Source organism: Oreochromis aureus, linkage group 13, assembly GCF_013358895.1.
Source record: "Oreochromis aureus strain Israel breed Guangdong linkage group 13, ZZ_aureus, whole genome shotgun sequence".
Lineage (NCBI taxonomy): Eukaryota > Metazoa > Chordata > Actinopteri > Cichliformes > Cichlidae > Oreochromis > Oreochromis aureus.
The window spans coordinates 22,124,953-22,147,589 of NC_052954.1; the positions used below are offsets into that span (position 1 = coordinate 22,124,953).

The window sequence follows — 22,637 nt, forward strand, 5'->3', positions numbered from 1 at the left end:
AACAGCAAGTAGGACTTGAATAATGGCCGTGGTCCGTAGTGAATTTTTGCCCTGCTAAAGAAGGAGTCTGGTATTGGGTGGGACTCTGTTTGGATACGGAGAGAGTTCTGGCTTTGCTTTTGTGTTTCCTTGAGTCCAGGTTCTGGGTTTGGCTGCTGGGTGGAACAGCTGGCAAGCTGCTGATAAACACCCCAGGCTGACGTTGACCCCACCGGGGAGGCAAAGAGAGGCACAAAAACAGATACTCTAATATATACGGAGAGAAAAGCAACCAGATGCAATCAGGTTTTCTACAAGAGACCAACAAATAGAGATAAATTATTGGGATAAGACTCACTTATGTGCTCTCCTGTGGGCTTTTTACCATCTGAATAAACAGCGGAGCTTGTCATGTGTTTGTTTTCCTGTGGAATAATTATTTTATGACCTCCACAAGCCGGCTTTGTTTTCTCATCAGCGCAAAATAACTAATGCATGATCCTAACACAACCCAAAATTGTCATCTTGTAATTATTAGGGGAAAAAAAGTGTGCCTGATTCTCTTAAGCTAATCATCTAAAATCAGCAAACAGAAGGTACTTTTCTGCTTGCATTTATAAAGATGACTGTTATTACAGCCGTGTGCAGCTACAAGCTGATTAATTCTCAGTTATATTCCACAAGGACCAATAATGACACTGTGGTAATCAACGTGTGGTTTACAGAAGCCCGTAGTAACCAAATGAGACATACAATAAAGCAACAATACTTCCAAAACTGATGATGAACTTACGACATGAAGACTTTAATGGCTTACAGTGCAAACGAGGTGTTATGACCATCTTTCTGGCTGGTTACCTCAGGATTTGTGTTGTGGATTTTTAGTGGTAGTGTACCCGGTTTGCAACCCCTCAAAGTCAGTTGCCATCTTCAAAGCAACTTCAGTTTGTGATTCAGTGGAGTCAAGTTGACATGTAATCTGTTTATATATTGACAATTACTTGTAATAAATTGACAAAAATCGCAAATATGTTGCCATTTGTTGCAAACCTGTTGCCATCTACAGTAATTCACATTGACAACTCCAGCCAGAACATCATCATCAAACAGAAATTCCACAAATGATGATGTAGTTTTACTGCACGATGGTGCCCAAGACAATATGCAATCTTGCGTATACATAGCAATGTAACCAAAAAATAGTTGCAGCTGCAAATGAGTTGTGTTTGTGCAGACAAGCATTCACTTCGACACTGTAGTCTTTTGACTAAAATTCTTTTAGTCTTAGTCGAGTAAATCTCATAAGATTATAGTAGACTAAATCTAAAGTTGACTGAGTTGACTAAAAAATAAAGTGTAACATTTTTTTGTGTTTTTGCAGTTAGAGTTGCTCCACACTGTTCACACTTGCTCCACTAGTGTTTTATTTTCCAGACATCAGATGTAAAATGTGTCCATATGTCGATTCTCGTCTTCCTCCCAATTCTTACTGCAGAAAGAGATCACCTCTGACTGGATCACTTCCAAACTCATCCCACCTTTCCACATAACTAAAATAGTTATGTTTGGATTTCGGCGCTCCACAGTATTTTCATCTCATTTTTATTTGCTGATGATTTGAGGTTGTTGATGAAAAATATGACGAAAATGATTGGTCACCAATTTTGGTGCAAACTGAGTCAGTACGTTGGTAATCTGTCTGCGCTTAAAATTTTCAATTTGCAAACTTTCACCAGTCTGTCTGAGAGTTGTTGCTGTGATGTAGACAGGCTAGCTCTCAAGAGTGCGATATAACGTGGTTGCTTACAGAATCTCTGGGCCATCAGTTGGTCACTGTAAGCAGTTGTAATCAGTCTGCGAAATGGAAAAAATTCACTCCAATCACTTGGCAACCACCAATTTTTCCTAGTCCCAAGGAGGTTGTTGTTCTATTTTTATTCTAGTGTGGCTGAGCCATAAAGTGAACCAGATGTTCTTTGTTAGGAACTGAATGATTGAGAGGAATGATTAAGAACAATTAGCTATGAACAACATTTTTCATTTAAATAAAGGAGCAAAAAGAAACATGATAAAGGAAAAGTGTATCTTAGCACTACTGCTAGGTGAGTTTTTTCTCCTCATACTGTTATTGCAGTTAAAAATTGTTACAGTTGCTTTAATCGGTTGATTCTTCTATACTTTTCCTGACAAGAAGAAAATTAAGTCTAAAATTTGCAAACGTGAGGCTAAAGTTGTAAGAATTATTGATGTTATACATCAATATCTGTCCTGGTTGTTCTTATTGTGTGAACTGTCTCTTAATTGTAGTACACGAAACATACAGTTGCTCATTGACACGCTGTCATTTTTTCTATAGCTAAGCGTCTGAAGGAAGATTCAGTCTTTCTGTTCAGCACCAGTGAGCTCCTTCAAATCACTGGTCAGGGATCCGAGTCATTAAGACTCACATTAACAGCTTTGTTAAGTGTTAATTATCCGCAGATTCATCATGTGTTAACCGCGGTGCCACGTTCTGCCTTATTAGGCCGGAGAAAGACGATTAACCACCAGGAAATAATTAATCAACAGCTTTTTGACCTACTTCCTGTAAGTGACTGATTTTTCCCGCCAGCTGCAACTTGTTTATCTGTGTACAAAGTATGAGCAACTGATTTTCTCCTTTTATCTCCGGGTGTGTGTTTGCATTTTTCTCGCGTGTGTATATGCACAAGTCGAGTATGTTTCCTTGTGTGTGACTGCTGGATGATAGCAGTATTTCTCAGTCAGATAATGAACTCCGCAGGAGTGTGATGAGGAAAGGCGCAGGGAAGGCTGTGGAGCCACAGGTGTGTTTGGCGAGCTGGAGTCCTCTCTCTGGACCTACCTCGCTAACACACATCAAACACACCCACACACACAAAATGAGTCCATCCGGTGAGAATAATACGAGCTTTCATCTTGTACTCTGAAGAAAGACAGTGAAGCCACTTTTTTTTCAGATTATACCTTCTAAGTACTTTGTATCAAGTACTGCTTTTAGCAGGAATTCTTAATAGGGGTGTAAAACATAATATATATTAAATACGTGCAAGACTTTCCAAAGATATATTCATTTTTTAGTGTACTGAGAATTTTAAGTGAGTGCACAAGCCTCTCAATGTGTGTAACATTTGTGTGTCCTTTTATTATGAGTGAAAACTGTGAATGCTTTGCTTCAAAGGCTAACAAAAGACACTTTTTCACATTTTCTATGCCCCTCAGTTATGACAGCAAAGCTAGATGGAGGGGCCATCAGGAATTAACTAGTGACTCATCTGCTAAGAGCATGTGATATTTATTCATTTTAGAGTACCTACTGTCAGTTCACGACAGGTAAGGTAAACTAGAGAACTCTAAAAGTCAGATGATCCCCTGATAGCAAGCATTTGGTGACACTGGGGAGGAAGAACGCCTTTTGAACAGGAAGGGACCTCCAGTAGAACCACTCCCAAGGAGGGACTGCCATCATGCTTGACCAGTGAGGAGTCAGGGGAAGAGAAGAGCAGAAAAGAGAGACAAAACAGTCTATCGCAGCCTTTGCTAACTCAATTCCCCAATTTCCTCAGTCACAAAACCCTGGAGACCAGATGGCATCTATCTGGAAATGTCTGGTCGCTAGGGAAGAATATATGTATTCCCTGAACTGGTTGGCAGAGTGGTTGTTGCTGGTAATCGCTGTGTAAAATCGGTCATGAAGAGGGAGCTGCACCAAAAATCTCCTTGTGATGGCTTTGGTAGGTGTCTTCTATGCAAACAACCGCTGCAGTCTGCTAGTGAACAAATCGATTACAAAGAGGTATTCAGCGAAGCACTGTTTACTCCTTTGCAACCAATTTCACCTAGTGACAGCAAGCAACTGCCAACTAGTTGGTCTGTAGTTTTAGCAGTTGATTTCACCTGCAACCAGTTGGGGAATACTCACTTTTCCCTAGCGACCAGTGGTTGCCAGGCAGTCACCAACTGGTCTCTAGCCCTGGGCGACTGGTGCCCGACTTTTTGCTTTTGAAATTTTACTATCTGCTTTCCTAAGCCTGAACCTTTACAGCCCAGCAGGACTATGGTTAAATCACTAGACACTTACACCACTTTCACAGGCTGTAGATCCACCGCAAGGGAAGTAAAATAAAAACCCTGGCTATAGAAAGACGACATAAGTGTCTTTGCTGGAAACTAATAATTATCATTTGCTCTTGATACTAATTATTTAGAGTTTTCTAATTATTTTTTTTGACTGCATTTACAGTTTTCCAAAGTTGTATACACATCAACAAAACATATTATTGGTGATTGCACACATTTAAAGTGACACAGTTTTAATCTGAAGACAGATCCTCGCTTGTATTCACAAATCAGATACAGACATACAGACTGAGATAGTCACAACTGTCCGCACACATTTGCAAATAATATTGCTTCAATAATATCCCCAAAGCGCTGCACAGAAATAATATTGGTAATGGCTGTCATATAATAGAATATAATAAAAACTGTCTCTTTATCTCCAAAGTATTTTATGAAACTGTGTTATAAAGTGGCTCATATATCTGTTGTAAAACTCATAAATTCAGCAAGACATAAAACATAGAACCAAAGCAATAACATAAAAAAAAATCACCATCAAAACAATGGCAGTAATAACTAACAGAGTATCACTTCATCTAAACAAGTCTATAAAAGTGAATTTCAAGCAGCTATTAACAGATTATAATCAATCTGCTAGTTTGAGCTCGCTAACAGAGCCACGGGGGAGGCCTGTGTGCTGTGCTTTCATAGAGTTAGAGCTCACAAGAAACAGATTTTGAAAAGCGTTATTAAAATCAAAGCAACAGAGGCCTCAATGGAGAAAACTTTTCCCATAATGCAACTCTGCAGCCTCTTTCATTAAACCCTGCCACCCTGCGAACTCCGCTTCTTTTATACCCCGCTACTTGAGTTTGTGACTCATGCCTTCTGTTAATAATGTCACACACTTTCGTTTGCCTCCGGGGTTGCAGAAGATTTCATACAATTGTGAGGTGAAAGATTGGCGTATTGCTCCTTTAAATGCCCATCCGGAGCTTTAAAAGTAATCAGTCTTGTCTTCAAATCCATCCAACAAATAGGCAATCCACTTGAGCTGTTAAATTTTAAAGATATGATGATACAGAGTCTCAAGTTTTTCCTCACTGCAGTTTTACTCCCTGCCCCCTTCACTGAGCATAACATAGAGCAATAGAACCAGAGAAGAGTATTAGATTAAATAACCCCATAAAAATACACGCACGTGTTTGTATGTCAGCTAATATCACAGCCAGAGCTGGGATGGTGACGACAACCTGCAAAGCTTCTTTTTAAATTAACCCAGAGTTTCCATTTCTCGATGTTGGATGTAGAATAACAGGCTGTTATTCATTTTTTTGTGTAGCTTTATGTGTACAGACAGCGTACACATTTGCTTGGCAAGCAAAAGGTTGCAAGTTCGATTCCAGCCAGAGTCACAAATCCCTTTGGGGTTGCGTCAGGAAGGGTATCCAGTGTAAAACTCTGCCAAACCAAACATGTCGAGCTACATGCTATGTTGTTGGGAGCAGTTGAAAGTAGCTCATGTGTGCAGTCATTGAATTCCCCATAAGTTACTCCTCCTGTTGCATGTGTGCATGTGCACTGCATACCTTGACAATATGTGGTCTGAAAAGTGAAGCCGCTGTAGAAATGTCTAACGGCCAGCTGGGGGCGACTTTATATGAGTGTATAAAAGTTTGCGAGCAACTGATGCTAATGTTCACTTCATTTATCACCTCATTAAACACTTTCCTGGTGAGTTTATGGTCTCAGTCTCCGGTTTCACATCTTATTATTCACAATATTTTTTGTAATTATCTTCCCAGTTGGAGTCAAATAGATGATTAAACAGTTTATGCTTCAGATCTGTCCTTTCAAAAATCCAAGATGGCAGCAGCCAAAACACACAGCTCCATCCATCTGTCCGTCCATTTTCTGCCACTCATCCGGGCCTGGGTCTTGGGGGCAGGACACTAAGCATCAGCCCACCCTCTACCCAGCTGCTTCCTCCAGCTCTACCCTTGAGATGCTGAGGCCTTCTCAAACCGACTGAGAGACATAATGTCTACCAAGTGTGCGACTTCTGCTCCAGAGTCTTCTTCTAGTGGGAACTGCCTGAAATCCCTCACCCAGGAGATGTTCAGGAGGCAGCCCTATCCAATGCCTGAACCACTGCAGCTGGTTCCCTTTGGGTGAGGATCTTGGTCTACTCCTCCTTATCAGTCTCCACCCTCTGGAGGAAGCTCATTTGCACTGCTAGTATCTGCAGCCTTATTCTTCTGGTCACCAGTCATCGATGAAAGTGGGAACACTCAACTCGACAGATAAATATTGGACTCTTGGTTTTTCTTGAAATTCTTGAGATTAAGAATCTCTTTTGTAAGAGCAGCCTGGCCCGACAACGGCGGCAATAAACAAGTATGTTTGGTTTTATTTCTGCAAGAGAAACCAGAGCTGCCAGAGAAAAGGGCCCTGCCTGCTTTTGAAACTAGGACCCTCTTGCTGTGAGCCAACAGTGCTAACCAATGAGCCACGATGCTGCCAAGCTGCCATGTATTCCAAAAAACAAGAGAAATGCAATATCATTGATAGAGAGCTTCCCCCAACTCTTTGCACCTGCAGGAAGTGTTAACCCCCCCCCCCCCCAAAAAAACTGCACAGAAATGCCCAGACTATTTAAACTTTTGCAGAAGTGTTTGGGCTTGTGTCAAACATAGTAACGAGCTGTCTGAGAAAATTTATTTCCAGGTCCTTAAAAGAAAAAAAAATACAATTTCAGAAGGCTGTCTTCTGTCCAGAATGAAAAAAAAAGAAGCTTGCTGGCGCAGAAATACTGCTGCATGCACGTCTTCCTTTTTTTTTGTTGCTTTACATTACTCTCTTCTGATCTGACTGCAATGCATATGTTAACATGGTGTAGTTGTGGAGGTCACCAACACTGTCCTTGCTATGGAGCAGTTAGAGAGGCAGACATAGCGCGAGCAGGCTTGGACATCCTCACCACCAGCGCAGATGCCACTAAATAAAATATTTCATAATCCTGCCCAAATCCTCTAATCACCATGACAACAGGCAGCAGGGAGCCAGAGAGTGGTGGTGGTGGTGGTGGTGTGTGGACCCCCCTCCTCCTTCTTTCTTTTCCCTCCTTTTCCCTCTTTTAACCAGACTTTGGCTCCACGGTGTCAGATTGTTTTTCTTAATAGAAGCTGCACTGTTTTATGATCACCTAAAGAAGAGATCATCGCAGTGATTTTCAGGAAAGTGTTTAAAGTAGAACACTCACTTTTTGACCCTAACAGGCCACTGTATAGTGTCTCAGTGACCAGCTGCAAACTCCTGGAGAGGAGCATCAAGTTTAAATTGAATTACTGCAGATAAAGTGCTGTCAGAGTCCAGAAGGTACAGATATTCACACAGTGAAGGCCTGCTGGGTTCTGTATGGTGATAGGATAATGGAGGTGATGACCTCACGGGGTGAAAGGACCAGTTGCCTGGAAACAGTGTGGATAACAGCAAGAGACCAGGGGGGTAGTCATATCGCTGGTGTGTGGGTGCGAGTGTGTGATATCGACCAGTGTTGCCAGGTAAGGGAGATGATGACAGTGGTTTAAAGTTAAGTTTAAGTGTATTGATCTCACTCACGTTTGTGTGTGTGTGTGCCACTGATATCACAGCCCACACACACACCGGTCCAGCACTTCCCGCTGCGACATGGATTTCCCTGCGTTTTCCTGCTTCTTCCTCATTTGACGGTGTGTGCCAAACATAAATAATTAACTCCTTCTCCTCTCTGTCTCCCTGCAGGTATTCGGCCCCAGATTATGAACGGGCCTATGCACCCGCGCCCTCTGGTGGCGCTGCTGGATGGGCGCGACTGCACTGTGGAGATGCCCATCCTCAAAGATCTGGCCACCGTGGCTTTCTGTGACGCTCAGTCCACACAGGAGATACATGAAAAGGTACACAGTTTCAGAGGGGATTTAAGTGACTTTGAACGGAGCATAGCTGTTAGTGCCAGTCTGACTATTTCAGAAACTGATTATCTGCTGGGATTTTTCCACAAAGTGAGCTCTAGGGTTAACAGAGAATGCTCTGATACAAAAACTATCCAATGAACTGCAGTTCTTTGGGGGGAAGCCTTGTTGATGCCAGATGTTAGAGGAGAATGGCCTCGAAGCAGATGGGCTGCAGCAGCAGAAGACCACACCGTGTGCCACTCCTGCAAGCTAAGAACAGGAACAGGGGCTGTAGTTCACACGGACTCGACAAAATAGGACAGTAGATGATTGGAAAAAATGTCACGTGGTCTGATGACTCTCAGTTTCTTTTTGGATAGTAGGAATTTACTGTAAACAAGAGGAAAGCATTGATCCATCCTGCCTTGTATCAGTGGTTCAGGCTGCTCATAGTGTTGAAATAGTGTGAGGGATACTTTCTTGGCACACTTTGGGACCAGTACTCAATAGTATCTGAGAATTGCTGTTGCTGGCCATGTTAGTCCCATTACACAAAGTTCAAATCTCCTCAAACTGGGCTCTTGAACTTGACAATAACCAGAGCTCAAACCAGCCAAGAACCTTTGGTTTTCCAACACCTTGTCGAATCTGTGCCATTCCGAATTAATGGAGTTCTGAGGGCAAAAGTGGGTTAAACCCAGTATTAGCGAGGTATGCTCACTGGCCTAAGTAGCCAGTGTGTCTATTATTATTTTATATTAGTGTGTTTTATATTATTATTTTCTAACTGAATATAAACATTTTCCATTTCTTTCCTTAGAGATTTGACTCTTCCTCCTTATAATTTCCATATTTTGACATCTAACAGTTTAAGATGCACTGCATATTAGATTTATGTCAGACCACTTATTGACGTTTTCTTGCAAGGTGATGCCCCTCGCTGTAACACTTGTAGAAGCCCTAGTGGCAGTATCTGCAGGAGCACAGACTGTGATACTGACACAGCGTGGACTTTTAATGTTTTTCTTGAAATATTTGCTCTGAGTCGAGTGCAGTAGAATCATCTCTTTCCTCCCTCTCCGTCTCCTCCTCTCTAATGTTTTAATAATATTTCAGCCCACTGGCTTGTTCCACTCTCCCAGTTCAGCTATAATGGTTTCATCACTGACTCTAATCCCACTGGGTGCTGAAGTGCTGCTTTGTTAAATAAGGACGAGGAGGAGGAGGAGGAGGCGGCTGGTAATAGAAATGCAGTATAATTGTTCTCAGCCAGAGTGGGTGAAACATTTGTCTTATTTTACTGTCTATGCACTGGAGCCAGCGAGCAGCAATTTTACAGTCCAAGCTGGAGGGTTTGTGTCTTCACGCTCACAAAGAGGAAAGGAAGCCTTCCAATTCATGCCATGTCAGTTTCAGAGAAAATGCTACCATATTTCCATATTTGCTACCGTGTTAAAAATATATTTCAGTTGTTGTTGATGTGTAATGAAAAATGGGTCTGATTGAATTTGATGAAAACATTTATGCTTAAAAAGAAACCAAACGGTTGATATTTCACCTTATTTTCACCTTACAGACACACATACCACACACAAAAGCGTCCAGTAAGACATTATGAATACATTTCTCACACAGAGGATCCATCTGGGAGTATAGATGTTGGCAACGGTCCCATGACTGTAACTGCACAGCAGAGGTTAAACACACACACGCACACACACACACACACACCCTCCGACAACCTCACTACAAGAGCTGAAGCAGTGTTCACACATGTGTACATAAACGAACTCTCAGGGTGCAAACACAAGCATGCTGCCGTCTCTTTCTGTGACTGCCTGGAAGTGAGCAGATGCAGCGTTTGAGTTATGCTCCACTTAAAGACTCCGTACTAAACTGTAGCTCTTGAGCTCTCAACATGCAACTGCAAGCCTGCAAAAAACGCCTTGTCTTCTGCCGAGCACACGTTAAAAGAAATTTATTAGAAGGCACTTTTGGCGTATTACCTGGAACAGTGCCGTCCTTGAAAAGACAAAGAAGATCCTTTGGATTTCTGAAGATACAAGTGGTGCCGTCACTATATAACTAACTGGAGTTTTCATGAGGAGCTGATATTCTATTGCAAAGTGTTCACTTTTGCAGATATAATTGAGAAAATGATTTTATGTTGGAGAAATGTTAGTTAATTTTGTATTTTTAAGCTTTCGGTTGACAAATGTTAGGAAAAGTAGGGCATTAAACAAAGATGTTCAGCTATACTCTTAAAATATATGAGTAGTGAATGTATTATTTAAAAAAATGATCATGCTGGACTTGATGTGTCTTAGATTTTCTCTGGTCTCTGTATTGTTGTAGGGTCTTTACCATACAATATAAAGCATCTTGAGGCAACTGCTGCTGTGATTGGGAGCTATATAAGTAAAACTGAATTGAATTGATTTGTTTTTTACATTCATCCCTCCATCAACTCCATCTTCACACTAGCTGCCAATCAGCAATCCTTTTTCCCTTTCCCACACAAAAACTCAACAAACCCCAACTCGAAAATTCAAAACTTTCCTCTGAAGCCCCAAGCCCGTGATTGCATAACATAAGGTGCTTAAAGTGCAGAGGAAAGTGGTCAAATAACTGATTGAAATTTGCTTCACTGTTGTAGTGAAATGGCTCTTGGAGCTAGAAGCAGCTGCAGGTGATTAACTTAGCTTAGCTTGTTGGTTTAAAGCCAACAATAAGCCTACCGGCACCTCAGAAGCTATGGTCATGTGAAAAAGGAACTGCACCCTCTCTCTGTTCTAAGATTTTACAGATTAGGAGAGGAATGAAAAGTCATCTGGTTTTGAGTAGGTCATACAATTAGGTAAATATAACCTCGTGTGAGCAACAACGCGTGACGTATTACACAGAAACTAACTTGTTTGGAAGGGTTGCCAGGAGAAAGCCTCTTGTCTCTAAAGGAGCATGGCTTAGGTTTGTAAAGTTCATCTTAACAAACCACAAGACTTCTGGAACAATGTTCACAGTGGAGATGTTTGACTACAATGCACAGTACCAATTATAAAGAAAACCGAACAAAAAACTGAATTTCAGCACAAATAACTCATACGAACGGTGAAGCACGGTGGTGGAGGGGTGATGATTTGGGTTTTGGACCTGGTCGCCTTGCAGTCTTTGAGTCAACCATGAACTCCTCCTTATGCAAAAGTGTTCTAGAGATAAATGTGAGGCCGTCATGCTAAAACTGGGTCATGCAACAGGACAACAATCCCTGAAATGGCTGAAATAGAAAATAATCAAGATTCTGCAATGACCTGATTGAAATGTGTGACATATTTACCTAATTTTAAGACCTGATGTGGGCCAGCTGATTTGTCAGTGTATCCTGATACATAAAACCTTATGTATCAGAAAGAGGGTGCCGTTTCTTTTTCACATGACTGTAAGTGGCGCACGCTTTCATTTGGCTAAAGGAGAGAAATGTTGGGCTTAGTTTAGTGCAAAGACTGAAAACAGAAATATTCTTCTTTTCATCTTTCAAACACAATTGCAAACATATTTCAAGTTTAATCTCCACACAAATTGAAATGGATTGCAGTAATCACGATCCTTTGCTGTGTTTAAACGCGAAGGAGCACGTGCACTGTGATATATCAGCTCAGAGCGGCACCTTTAAACAGCCATGAATTACCACAGAAAAAAGCTTAGTTTTCCTCACAGTTTCCACTTCATGTACACTCAACTTGTATCCCTGTTTCTCCTTCTCCAGCCGTCTCCAGCCATCACTGCCGCTGGCCCGCTTCACTCAAGTAATGAGATCGATGCACGAGGAGAGCTTTAACCTTGAGTTTAGCACCCAGCCCTTACTTCTGCTAGCTCCACTGTGAATGCTCTGTGGAAATTCACGGCTGCGCTATTCTGGCTCGGCTAGGGTTAATTTAGTTAGCAGGATGTGAATTCATACCGGTTACTTAACAGCCCTTGGCTTGCAGAATCTACTTGTTTATGCTTTGTGGATTTCTCAGCAGCTGTCAGTCTACTTTATTGTCCTGCCTGCATCCATTCTAACCTTGTTTGCATACAGTTTGAATGGATGGGTTGTGACAAAAACCAGCTTTGGCAAGCACTCATTGTACAGTAAACACAAAGGCAATCACTCATATTTTAGAGCACATATAAACAACCATTTGCATTTAGATGAAGAATAGCAGGCATAAACTTTGGGAAGATGGGAGGTAGCGAGAGCACGCATATTCATGTTGGCTGTTACAGAAGAGCCATCTGAATATCAGTGCCGGGATGAGGATGATTAAGAACAGTAATGACATTGGGGTAGCAATATAAATGCAGATGAAAATGTTCAACTAATAATGGCTGTGGACATAAGCAGTGATGATGATGAGGCCTCATCCTCTCTGATGTCCCCCAGGTGCTGAATGAGGCCGTAGGGGCCATGATGTACCACACCATCACCCTGACCAGAGAGGACTTGGAGAAGTTCAAGGCGCTGCGCATCATCATTCGCATCGGCAGCGGCTACGACAACATCGACATCAAGGCTGCCGGGGAGCTCGGTGAGACTGAGGGACAGATGCACACGGAAGATGAGCGTTGCGAGCAGGGCGACTCAGACGTGGAGCGTAATCACGCGGCGTGAATAATGAAGGAGCCTATCTGCTCATATGGCTAGCTCATTCACTACAGAAAAACATAAAGGATGATTCATCAAGCGGAAAATATGCATCACGGAGGAGAAACTCTGCTCGCGATGTTTACGCGACACATATGTACAGGAGTTTACTGTAAACAGTAGATGTAACAGAGCTAATTTCACATGCAGAGCAGCTGCTCCGACTGATATCAAACTCTCCCTGCGATTCCCATTTGGCCCCGTCGGCATATGTTTGGTATGAGAACAGGATTTGTGTGATATCCTAATTATTGTCATTTGCGCTCCTATATTTCAGTACGCTGCCAGTCTTTTGGTGGGCATAATTAGCAATTAGAACGATCCTCTTATCATTCATATTTCAGTTTTATACACAGCGGGATTTTATTCCGTAGTAAGTCGTAAAGACGGAGAAATATCCTGCCATTTATTTTGTAAAATAAAATACTACCAAATGGATCTCTCTCTCCAAAGCAGTGACAGTAATCTGTGAGGCAATATTGTTACAGCAGTAGTCAACTAAATTGCTATCTCTCCTTGTCCAGGCATTGCAGTGTGTAATATTCCCTCAGCGGCCGTAGAAGAAACAGCAGACTCAACGCTTTGTCACATCCTTAACCTGTACCGGCGAAACACCTGGCTGTACCAGGCTCTCCGGGAGGGCACGCGGGTCCAGAGCGTGGAGCAGATCCGGGAGGTGGCGTCGGGAGCAGCCAGGATCCGAGGAGAGACGTTGGGCCTGATAGGATTTGGTGAGTTGCTTGTTTTGGGTTTTATTGCAGAAAGCGTGCAGAGTTGAAACCAATGATACAGACCACCTGTTAAAAAAACAAGAAACACAAATATTTTGTCAAAAACACATTTAAAACTTAAAATTATATTGTTATTTATTAACCAAAAAACAAACTGAATCCAATTTTCTGCATAACATTAGACCATTAAGCATTTTCTGTTTAGAAATGCAGGTAAATGACTGTAATTTGCCATCTTATTTAAAAAGAATCTAATTTTCTACTTTTATGTAAAACAATACATTTGAATATTCACAAATAACAATGACAATTATATTTTAGGTTTAAAAATATAATTTTAATTAAAGAGCTTGAATATACTGACAGATTATTCATTACAAAATAATTTTTGGTAATTACCAGTACTGTTAGTGCAGCTTTGGGACAAATCTAATAAATTTGGTAAGTGCTGTAGGTCAAGTAAATAACAATGATTATTTAGTTACAGCTGCAAAAGTGCTGAAAACTTTAATGTTGGCTTTGAAAGAGAAGTAAAAAAACATACATCCCTCTATAATTGGAGAACGTCGTCCTCTATCCACTGCCCAAAGCAAATTCAGTAGACACATGAGCACCAAAACTGTACCAGGGCACCATGGAAGAAGGTGGGCTGGTTGGATGAACCTTAACCCGAGATGACAACAGATATCAGTGTGATTCTCCGGGCAGTGTTCAACTGGGAAACCTTGAGTTCCAGCATTTGTGTGGATGTTTCTTTGACACATACCATCTATTTGTCTAACAGTACACAAACTTCTTCATAGCTAGTGTATTCCCCAAGGACACTAGCTTCTTTTAGCAGGATAGTGCACCCTGCCTCACTGCATAATTTTATAGCACAACTTCCCCTGATTCTACCGCAATGTGTGTCTTACACAGCTTAAAGGATCTGCTTCCTCCTGTGCATGACCCCTCAGGACACCTTCAGAGTCTGATATTATATAATAGGCACTGAACACAAAGTATAGCAGAAGCTAATAAAATATTTAAATGTCTGACCTGAATTCCTATCAATACATTCAGCAGCTGCCGACACATTTCACTAACACCTATTAAAAGTAAGGTTAGTTGACGCTCTTCCTCCTCTCGTGGCCGCCTCAGGTCGATCAGGCCAGGCAGTGGCCATGCGGGCCAAGGCGTTTGGCTTCAACGTGATCTTCTACGACCCCTACCTCCAGGACGGCTTGGAGCGCTCGCTGGGCGTGCAGCGAGTCTATACTCTCCAGGACCTGCTCTACCAGAGCGACTGCGTCTCCCTGCACTGCAACCTGAACGAACACAACCACCACCTCATCAACGATTTCACTATCAAACAGGTGGGGGGACCGGGAAATTCTGACATGAGGTAAAGGGAGATTGTCTCGCCTTGGCAGGAGCGCTTTCTCCTTGAGGCTGGTAGGACAGCTTCAGTTGAGCAGACCGGCAGCCGAGTCAGCCAGCCTTGGGTTTATCTAGACTGCCAGCGCTCCTTTGTTGGCAACTTAAAATAACAGGCTGTTAAAGCAAGCTTTTAATGAGTGCTAGGATCAAGCAAAGAAACACAGGTGTTTGAACAATCTCTGAATTCTGACTATATATTTGGGAGTGGATGGTGGTGGAACATGATTCTGAGTTTTTATCTTTAGAGTGGTGGGCGGTGGAGGCACAAATCTCTGGGAGGATTGTGTCAGGAAGGGGCGTAAAAATCTGTGACAAATCAAATATGCGGATCCATCTGCATCTGTAAAGTGGTGGGCAGGGGTGTTAACATAATCAGGCTGTTCTTCCACGTTGTTTCTGTCCTTTTGTAGCTTTCTAGTGTCTCCCAAACACTGCCAAAGTATATGTGAGTGTGTGGGTGTACGAGCATGTGCAGTCAAAGTATGATCTGCTGCATGTTTTTCACAAACCATATACAGTACATTTACAGGACAGAAAATAAATTTTCATTTTTTAAATCCTAATGAAATTAAATAGTTCTGACCCAAGTAGAACACAGTAACCTGACCGTCTTATATATTTAATAAACTGTTTTTAGCAGTATAACACGTGTTTTGTCAAGTTTTTGTCTCCGTAGCATGATGACTACAAGAAGTGCCTCTACAGTCGTTTCCTGGTCACTGCTGCCACCTATAGGACTTAACCTGTACTGCAACAGTACAGAAGCGCATATTAATACTTGCGTTTATCTTACAGAAACAAAAATTGAGCTGTTTGATCTTATGAATTATCATGAATGCAGCCAACTTGCACATTTGTCATATTTATATGGTTCAGATCATTTAAAGATTTTAATATTAGACAAAGTTCTCCTTAGTAAATCAGAAAAGCAGTGTTTAAGTGATGATTTCATTTATTAAGAGACAAATGCTGTTCAAACCGACTTGGCCATATGCGTAAAAGCACCCCCCCCCAACCCCCAGTCTTTTCACTAGACACACCCAAATCTGATTACTGCCAGTTCTGTTGAATCAAGAAATCACATAAATAGAACCTGTTTGACAAAGTGAATTAGGCGAAAAGATCTAAAAAAAAAAAACCCAAAAAACCCCCAAACCCCACACATCACACCATAGTCTGCAGAAACTCTCAGTCAAACCACTGACATCTTACAGTCTGGAAAGGGTTAAAAAGCCATTTCTAGGGCTTTAGAACTCCAGCGAACCACAGAGAGAGTCATTATCCACAAATGGAGAAAATTTGGAAGAGTGGTGAAACTTCCCAGGCGTTGTCAACCTACCTAAATTACTGCAAGAATAATTTTGAAGAGAACCCAGGACAACATCTAAAGAACTGCAGGCCTTTTTTTGCCCAAGAGATGTGAACAAACATCCTGATGATCCCTTTTTGGAAGGCTTGAGTCCCATTATATCTGTCGTAAAACTAACAAAGCACTCAATAAAAGAACCATCATAGCAACAGTCAAACATGGTGGTGGTAGTGTGATGGTCTGGGGCTGCTTTGCTGCTTCAGGACCTGGGTGACTTGCTGTCGTAGGTGGAACCATGAATTACTTCCTCTGCCAGAAAATCCTGAAGGGGAATATCCAGCTATCAATTTAAGCCCTGAAGCTCATGTTCACTTGGGTTATGCAGAAGTTCAGCGATATGAAACACATCAGGAGTGGCCGAGTCACAGTCCAGACTTAAATCTGATTGAGGTGTTTTGGCATGATTTTAAAAAGCCTGTTGATGCTCAAAAATCCTCCAGTGTGGCTGAATTAAAGCAATCCTGCAAAGAAGAGTGGACCAAAATTCCTCCACAGCAACGTGAAAGACTCAACACTTAATTGCAGGAATAATTTTTTCACATAGGAGCCTGGTAGATTTTTTACCTTAATAACTGAAATCATCACATAAAAGCAATTGAATCTGAAGGCATCTGTGTCATTCACTTGTCCCGTTTTATTAACAGAAGCCTTGTTTTTGCTTCCCGTGCAGCATTGAGCCAGTGACAGCAGCTCTCTGTGTGCGCCATCACAAAAGCACGCATGCTGTTATTTGTTGAACTGAGATATTTTTATCAAGAGATGAACACTGTATGCTGTGCTGCTCTGTGTGTAGATGCGTCAAGGTGCTTTCTTGGTCAACTGTGCACGTGGGGGTCTGGTGGATGAGAAGGCTTTGGCTCAGGCCCTGAAAGAAGGAAGGATACGGGGCGCCGCCTTGGACGTCCATGAGTCAGAACCTTTCAGGTGCTTTCAGCATCGTTTTTGTTTATAAGTTCAGTTCAATAGAAATACTTTCTTCCTCCGGTATTTAACTTCCCCGTTTCTGTCTTTATTTGCTACTCAGCAGTTTTTCCCAAGGTCCTCTAAAAGACGCCCCCAACTTGATCTGCACACCCCACACTGCCTGGTACAGCGAGCAGGCATCGCTGGAGATGAGAGAGGCCGCTGCCACAGAAATTCGCAGAGCCATAACCGGTACAGACACGTCTTAGATGGCACACATTCCCACGCTCGCTCTCAGATTTCTCATTTCTCCGCTCACCAAAGCTCAATCTCACCCCGACACAGGCCGTATTCCCGACAGCCTCCGAAACTGCGTCAACAAAGAGTTCTTTGTTACCACGGCGCCCTGGGGAATGATGGAGCAGCAGCAGCCTCAAGTTCACCCGGAGATCAATGGTGCCGCCTACAGGTAGGAGGTGGATTTATGTGAGCCCAGCATAACGCAGAGATCACCTGTCATTATGAGCGCCTGCAGTAGTGAGGTTTAATACGTGGGGGAGGGGTAGCTTAAATATTCATATGTGTGTTTGTAACAATTCTGCATAATAGGCTGGGTCCTAGTTTTTGTGGCGTATTTATACATAGAACTTGGCCCAAATTAATGAATCCCATGTTAAGTTCTCAGTCTCTATATTGTCTAAACCAGACTGAACTGCTTCTCTCACACAGCCGAGTGAACCAAACCATGGTACAGGCCATAGCAACGGGGGGAATGCAGGACAAATTATATACCTAATTCCCAACCAGGTAAATGAATACCATCACTGCTGGCCAACAGGCCAGGGCAAATGAATAACATCATTAATAAAACCAAATCCCTGTGAAACCTGTAGCCTTTTTCTGCCTCTCACTCTAACCTCCCTGTTCTGTAACTGTACCCACTCTACCCAGCATCTCATTGATTCCCCCGGCTCGCCCTCCCCTCCCTGAAGTAGAAACTGGAAAGCAGTACACAGGGTCACTCTAATGTTTGATGTTTTGTTTTTTTTTGTAAGGAAGTGGTACATCTGTAGTTATGTATGTAGACTGAGTAGAATAAGGTGCCATTACTCTTACATTTCACGAGGGAAGACTGAAAGCAGGAAGTTGGGGGGGGGAGAATAAAAGATCTAGAAAGGGATTTGGTGGAAAAATCTTAATTTATAATATTTATTTGTGATTTTGTTTGCAGTGAGTGTTTTCCCCCACATTTCCCCCTTTTCACCGCCCTATAATAAAGGATCAATTCACCCAAACTGCTGTATTTTTTTTTCTGGGAGGAGCTGTAACCAATTCACTGAAATCTTAAATCCTAAAATCTGATCTAATAAAAAAGGGTTCACACTGCAGGTAAAAGTGGGCTCAAATCTTCTTCTTTCTTTTTTTCAAAACAGCACCAAACACACAGAATCAGATATTTTCCAGTTTAATTTAGGGCCATTTCCATTTGTGTTTTGCTACGCAGTGAGCACAGCCAGCAGCGGCACTAAAACCTGCCATAAGAGGTAGTCAGCCTGCTCTCAGTATGATATAGGTCTGTGATTGAATGAGGTCAAGTTGGCAATTACATGAAATCTATTTCTATCTACAGAGAGAAACTCACATTTAACTGTTACTGTTATCTCAAGATGACGGGGCATGAGATGAGCCTCCTTCTTCACAGAGTATTTTCATCTGTTAATTAATATATTGATATTTAGTGTTCCTGTTTGCTACAGTAGTTTGGTTGTTCTATATGTTACATGCCTACATTTAAATTCTGTTTTATATTTATTCTAGTGCTGTCAGTGTTAATCTTGTTAAAATGGCTTTAATGCCATACGCGGTTAACTCTCCGTTAACTCTACGTTAGTGAGTTAACGCAGATCGCCCCGTGCGTGGGGCTGTCAACGCGTTAGCGCGGTTAGCCCGTTAACGGAGATTTGCCGCGTTAATGCGGTTATGCCGTTAACGTCATTTTAACGAGATTAACGCTGACAGCACTAATTTAATCTTTAATCTAATCTTTAATCGCATGCACGCTGGAGCTGCAGCTGAAAGAATAAAAACTGCAAGAGGCTTACACACGTCTAAATATTAATTTAACGGAATAACAATAATAATCAGTCAGATTCTCCAGTGTTGTGATGAAGTGTGAACACACACTCACCTCAAAAATGGTTGTTTTTGTTCTTTTTTTTTGCATTCTGGACATTTCAGGACTAAAGTTTAGCCACATTTACAAAAAAAAAAAAAAAAGCTGGATCTGATTACATCCATATTGAATGCTAAGGCTCTGCAGTGTGAACGCAGCCTATCTCTACTGTTTTGTTGTTGTCGGGTCTTTTGTTTTTGTTTTTGTTTGTTAGTTTGTAGTTTGGGCGAATGACCCTTTTAGTTCAGATATGATCCCCTGACATTATCATTTAGAGTTGTGGTCAGAAGTGTACATGCACTCATCATGAGCATGAATGTCATGGTAATTTGGGGCTTTTAAAGATTTATTTTTCCAGGTTGGAATCATTGTGCATCTTTAATGACTCTTAAAAAAAACAAGAAAAACAAGAACTTTTGAGTTTAAATTGATTTTGGATTTTCTCTAAGACACACAAAAGTATACATGGGTTTCAGAAGGTCATTCCAGAAGCGTAATGTTAGCCTGCTAACAGTTGAAGAACCTGGAGGTCGTCCTCCTCCGTCATTATTCTTTCCAGTTTGTACAAAGTACTAGCACCACTGGCAGCAAAACAGCTTCAGAGTGTGATGTTGAAAGCCTCACCTTCACTTCTTAAAAGATACCTCACGTCATTGTGGCCAAATAAAATCAATCTTTGTCTCGTCTGATCATATAACGCTTCTCGAGGAGCCATTCTGCACCCTGTGTGGGCAACGGCAAATTTAAGTCGAGCTGGAAGGTGCCACTTTTTGCACAGGAGCTTCTTTCTTGGTCGACGCCTTCTCGGTCCAGTGGGCTGAAGCCTTGGTGGTTCCTGGGTTTTTCCTGAACATCCTGACCAATTTGGGTCTTCTTCCAGGCCTCAGCAAAGTGGTGACACAACTGAAGAAGTTCTGATCTTTAAATGTTGATGCTCTTAATAATCTGCAGTTATTTGGAAATGGCTCCGCTAGACAATTCCAACTCTAACTGTAGAAATCTACAGTTCTCTTTCTCAGATCTTCGCTCAGTTCCTTGGACTTTCCATTTGCTCCAATCAATCCAGTGAATGCTGTCAAACAAATCCTTTCAAATCCCGATCACCAACCACAAATAAACAGCCTTTGGCCTCGTAAAGTTAAAGCCTAGAAGGAGCTTCTTTAATACGTAGAGCCATTTGCACCACTTGTATGTATATATTTATAAAGCCCCAGAGTACCATGACATTCATCCCAGGATGATGCTCCTGTACCACTTGCACCATTATTGGATATTTTAAAGCTGATGTTACTCAGTGAGTTCACTGCATAACAGTTGTTTAGTTTCTGTTGGTTTATTTGCATCCTCAGTGCATCATCATGCATTACTTATTTCACATTACAACGTTTTTAATCGTGATTTTTTTTAACATGTAATTTCATAAAGAAATTATCTGGAGTAACAAATATTAGTTTTTCATGGAAAAAAAATGTGTAAAATGTGAAAAATAACACTTAGTAGAAGGTTAACTCCTTAACATATCTGCTGATTACGCTTTATCTATCTCCAGATTTCCTCCTGGTGTGGTGGGCGTCGCCCCCGGTGGGATTCCCGGACCTATGGAGGGGTTGGTTGCCGGGGGAGTTCCCATCGCCCACACCCTGCCCCCTGGCACCCATCCGTCACAGGCCACCTCCCCCAACCAGCCCTCCAAACACGGCGACCCCATGAGAGAGCACATGACTGAGCCGTAGGACTGCTGCTGTAGCTGAGAAGAGGAGGAAACTAAAAATTGATGTAAACTAAAAGAAACAAACAAACAAACCCAGCGACCTAACAACTCAACCATCCGACTATACGTACGCTTGATTTCAGCCATCCGAACCTACCAGCAGACTGCCTGCCGGGCAACGTTTCACACTTTTTCTTCTTCTTCTTTTTTTTGTGTGAAACCACTAAGTGAGGACAGTGGACGTTAATACACAAATGAGCTGCCACACGGATCTGAAATCTCCCCTCCCTTCATATCTTTTATCTTCATTCCTTCTCGATTTACGCAATACTTTTTGATTTAGTATATTTTAGGGAGATTTCCTCCTGACTTATGGGACACGTTGACAGTAGCCACGTGCAGGATGGAAACCCTCCCCTCAAGCTCAACAGGACGACCCTGTTTCCTTCAGTCGCACCCATTTCAGCACAAACATACCCTGTGTTTAGTTTTTTTTTAACTTTCTTCTTTTTATCCTATATTACTGTGTTTCTGTTCTTCAGTGTGTGAAAATGAACAGATTTACAGTTATCAGACAAGAAAAGAAAAACAAACTGGACTCCATTTTTGCCGGCTAGAGGCCGCCTGAGTGAAGAGATGGGATGCGGGGCAGTAGATGTGGAAAAATCATCCTTTCAAACCAAAACGAGGAAATATAAAGAATGAAAATGGCAGGCTTTCATGGTTAAATATCGTACATGGACCACGTCACTTAAATTATGTATTCCTGTTGTAACTTTTCCAAACTCTGCTGAACTGAGGTACTTTTATTTGGTTAGAGTGGCGAACAGTGTCCCAAATATTATCTGTTTGCATCCAAAGGACCTTTGGAGAAAAAGAAAAAAGCTTCTGAAGTATGAAAGTTTTTGGAAAAACAAAAACAGCAAATCTCTTACTGACTCAGGAACAATATAATAACCTTCAATTCTGTCCAAAAAGGAATAGAAAAAAGTAAAAAAACAAGAAAAAAAGGTCTTGATTACTGCTCCTCACGTCTCCACGTCTTTCTCCATTGTGGTATTTTTTATATATCAAATGTACATTTTTTGATGTTCAAGCTTTTCACTCCTGTTAGATTTGTATTGCCTTGTTAAATGTTCATATAATCGTAGTCTGATGTGACCAACCGCGTCCTCTCCTCCTTATAGTTTCTTCCTCCTTGTTTTTCTGCTCTAATGAAAGCCAGCTGTGACGCCCTCGGAGGCGTCGAGCCCTCTCGGAACAACGGCAGCCACGTTCATTCCCTTTAGCCCCGTGACGTTAGCAAGAGGCGGCTGCTCGCAGATTGTTTGGTTTTTAGTGTGAGTATTTGTATTTGTTTCTTGTACAAGGTGAACATATAGCATACAGTGCAGCTGGAACCAATAAATAAAACTTACTGTTCTGATTGATCGATTGGCTCCGTGGAAGGTTTTTTGGTTTGCTTTTTATATTGTAAGGTAAAGACCTTACTGTTGTACAGTCAGATGACTTTCTATTAGGAAGCACTTGGCAATGGTGGGAAGGAAAAACTCCCTTTAACAGGAAGAAACCTGCAGCAGCAGCGCTCTCAGGGATTGCCCTCCAACTGCTATGATCAGGTGGGTATGAAGGGGAGAGCAAAGGACACCCTGT

The 22,637-nt window shown here is 41.8% G+C and overlaps 1 protein-coding gene across 8 annotated transcripts in view; it reads left to right on the plus strand.

Annotated features, from left to right (window-relative positions):
• LOC116322231 (C-terminal-binding protein 2-like) overlaps positions 1-22,415 on the plus strand; it is a 73,264-nt gene extending 50,849 nt beyond the window's left edge. For 5 of the 8 annotated variants that reach the window (XM_039621709.1, XM_039621710.1, XM_039621707.1 and 2 more), the window contains 8 exons: positions 7,843-7,997; positions 12,418-12,562; positions 13,203-13,409; positions 14,550-14,764; positions 16,991-17,121; positions 17,222-17,352; positions 17,446-17,569; positions 20,823-22,415. In XM_039621709.1, the coding sequence (XP_039477643.1) occupies positions 7,843-7,997; positions 12,418-12,562; positions 13,203-13,409; positions 14,550-14,764; positions 16,991-17,121; positions 17,222-17,352; positions 17,446-17,569; positions 20,823-21,006 (1,292 nt within the window). In that variant the 3' untranslated portion in view covers positions 21,007-22,415. Of the gene's footprint in view, positions 1-7,842; positions 7,998-12,417; positions 12,563-13,202; positions 13,410-14,549; positions 14,765-16,990; positions 17,122-17,221; positions 17,353-17,445; positions 17,570-17,829; positions 17,908-20,822 lie in introns of all 8 variants that reach the window. The other 3 variants (XM_039621713.1, XM_039621714.1, XM_031742257.2) reach the window with 3 other exon arrangements.
• The last annotated feature ends 222 nt before the right edge of the window (positions 22,416-22,637 follow it).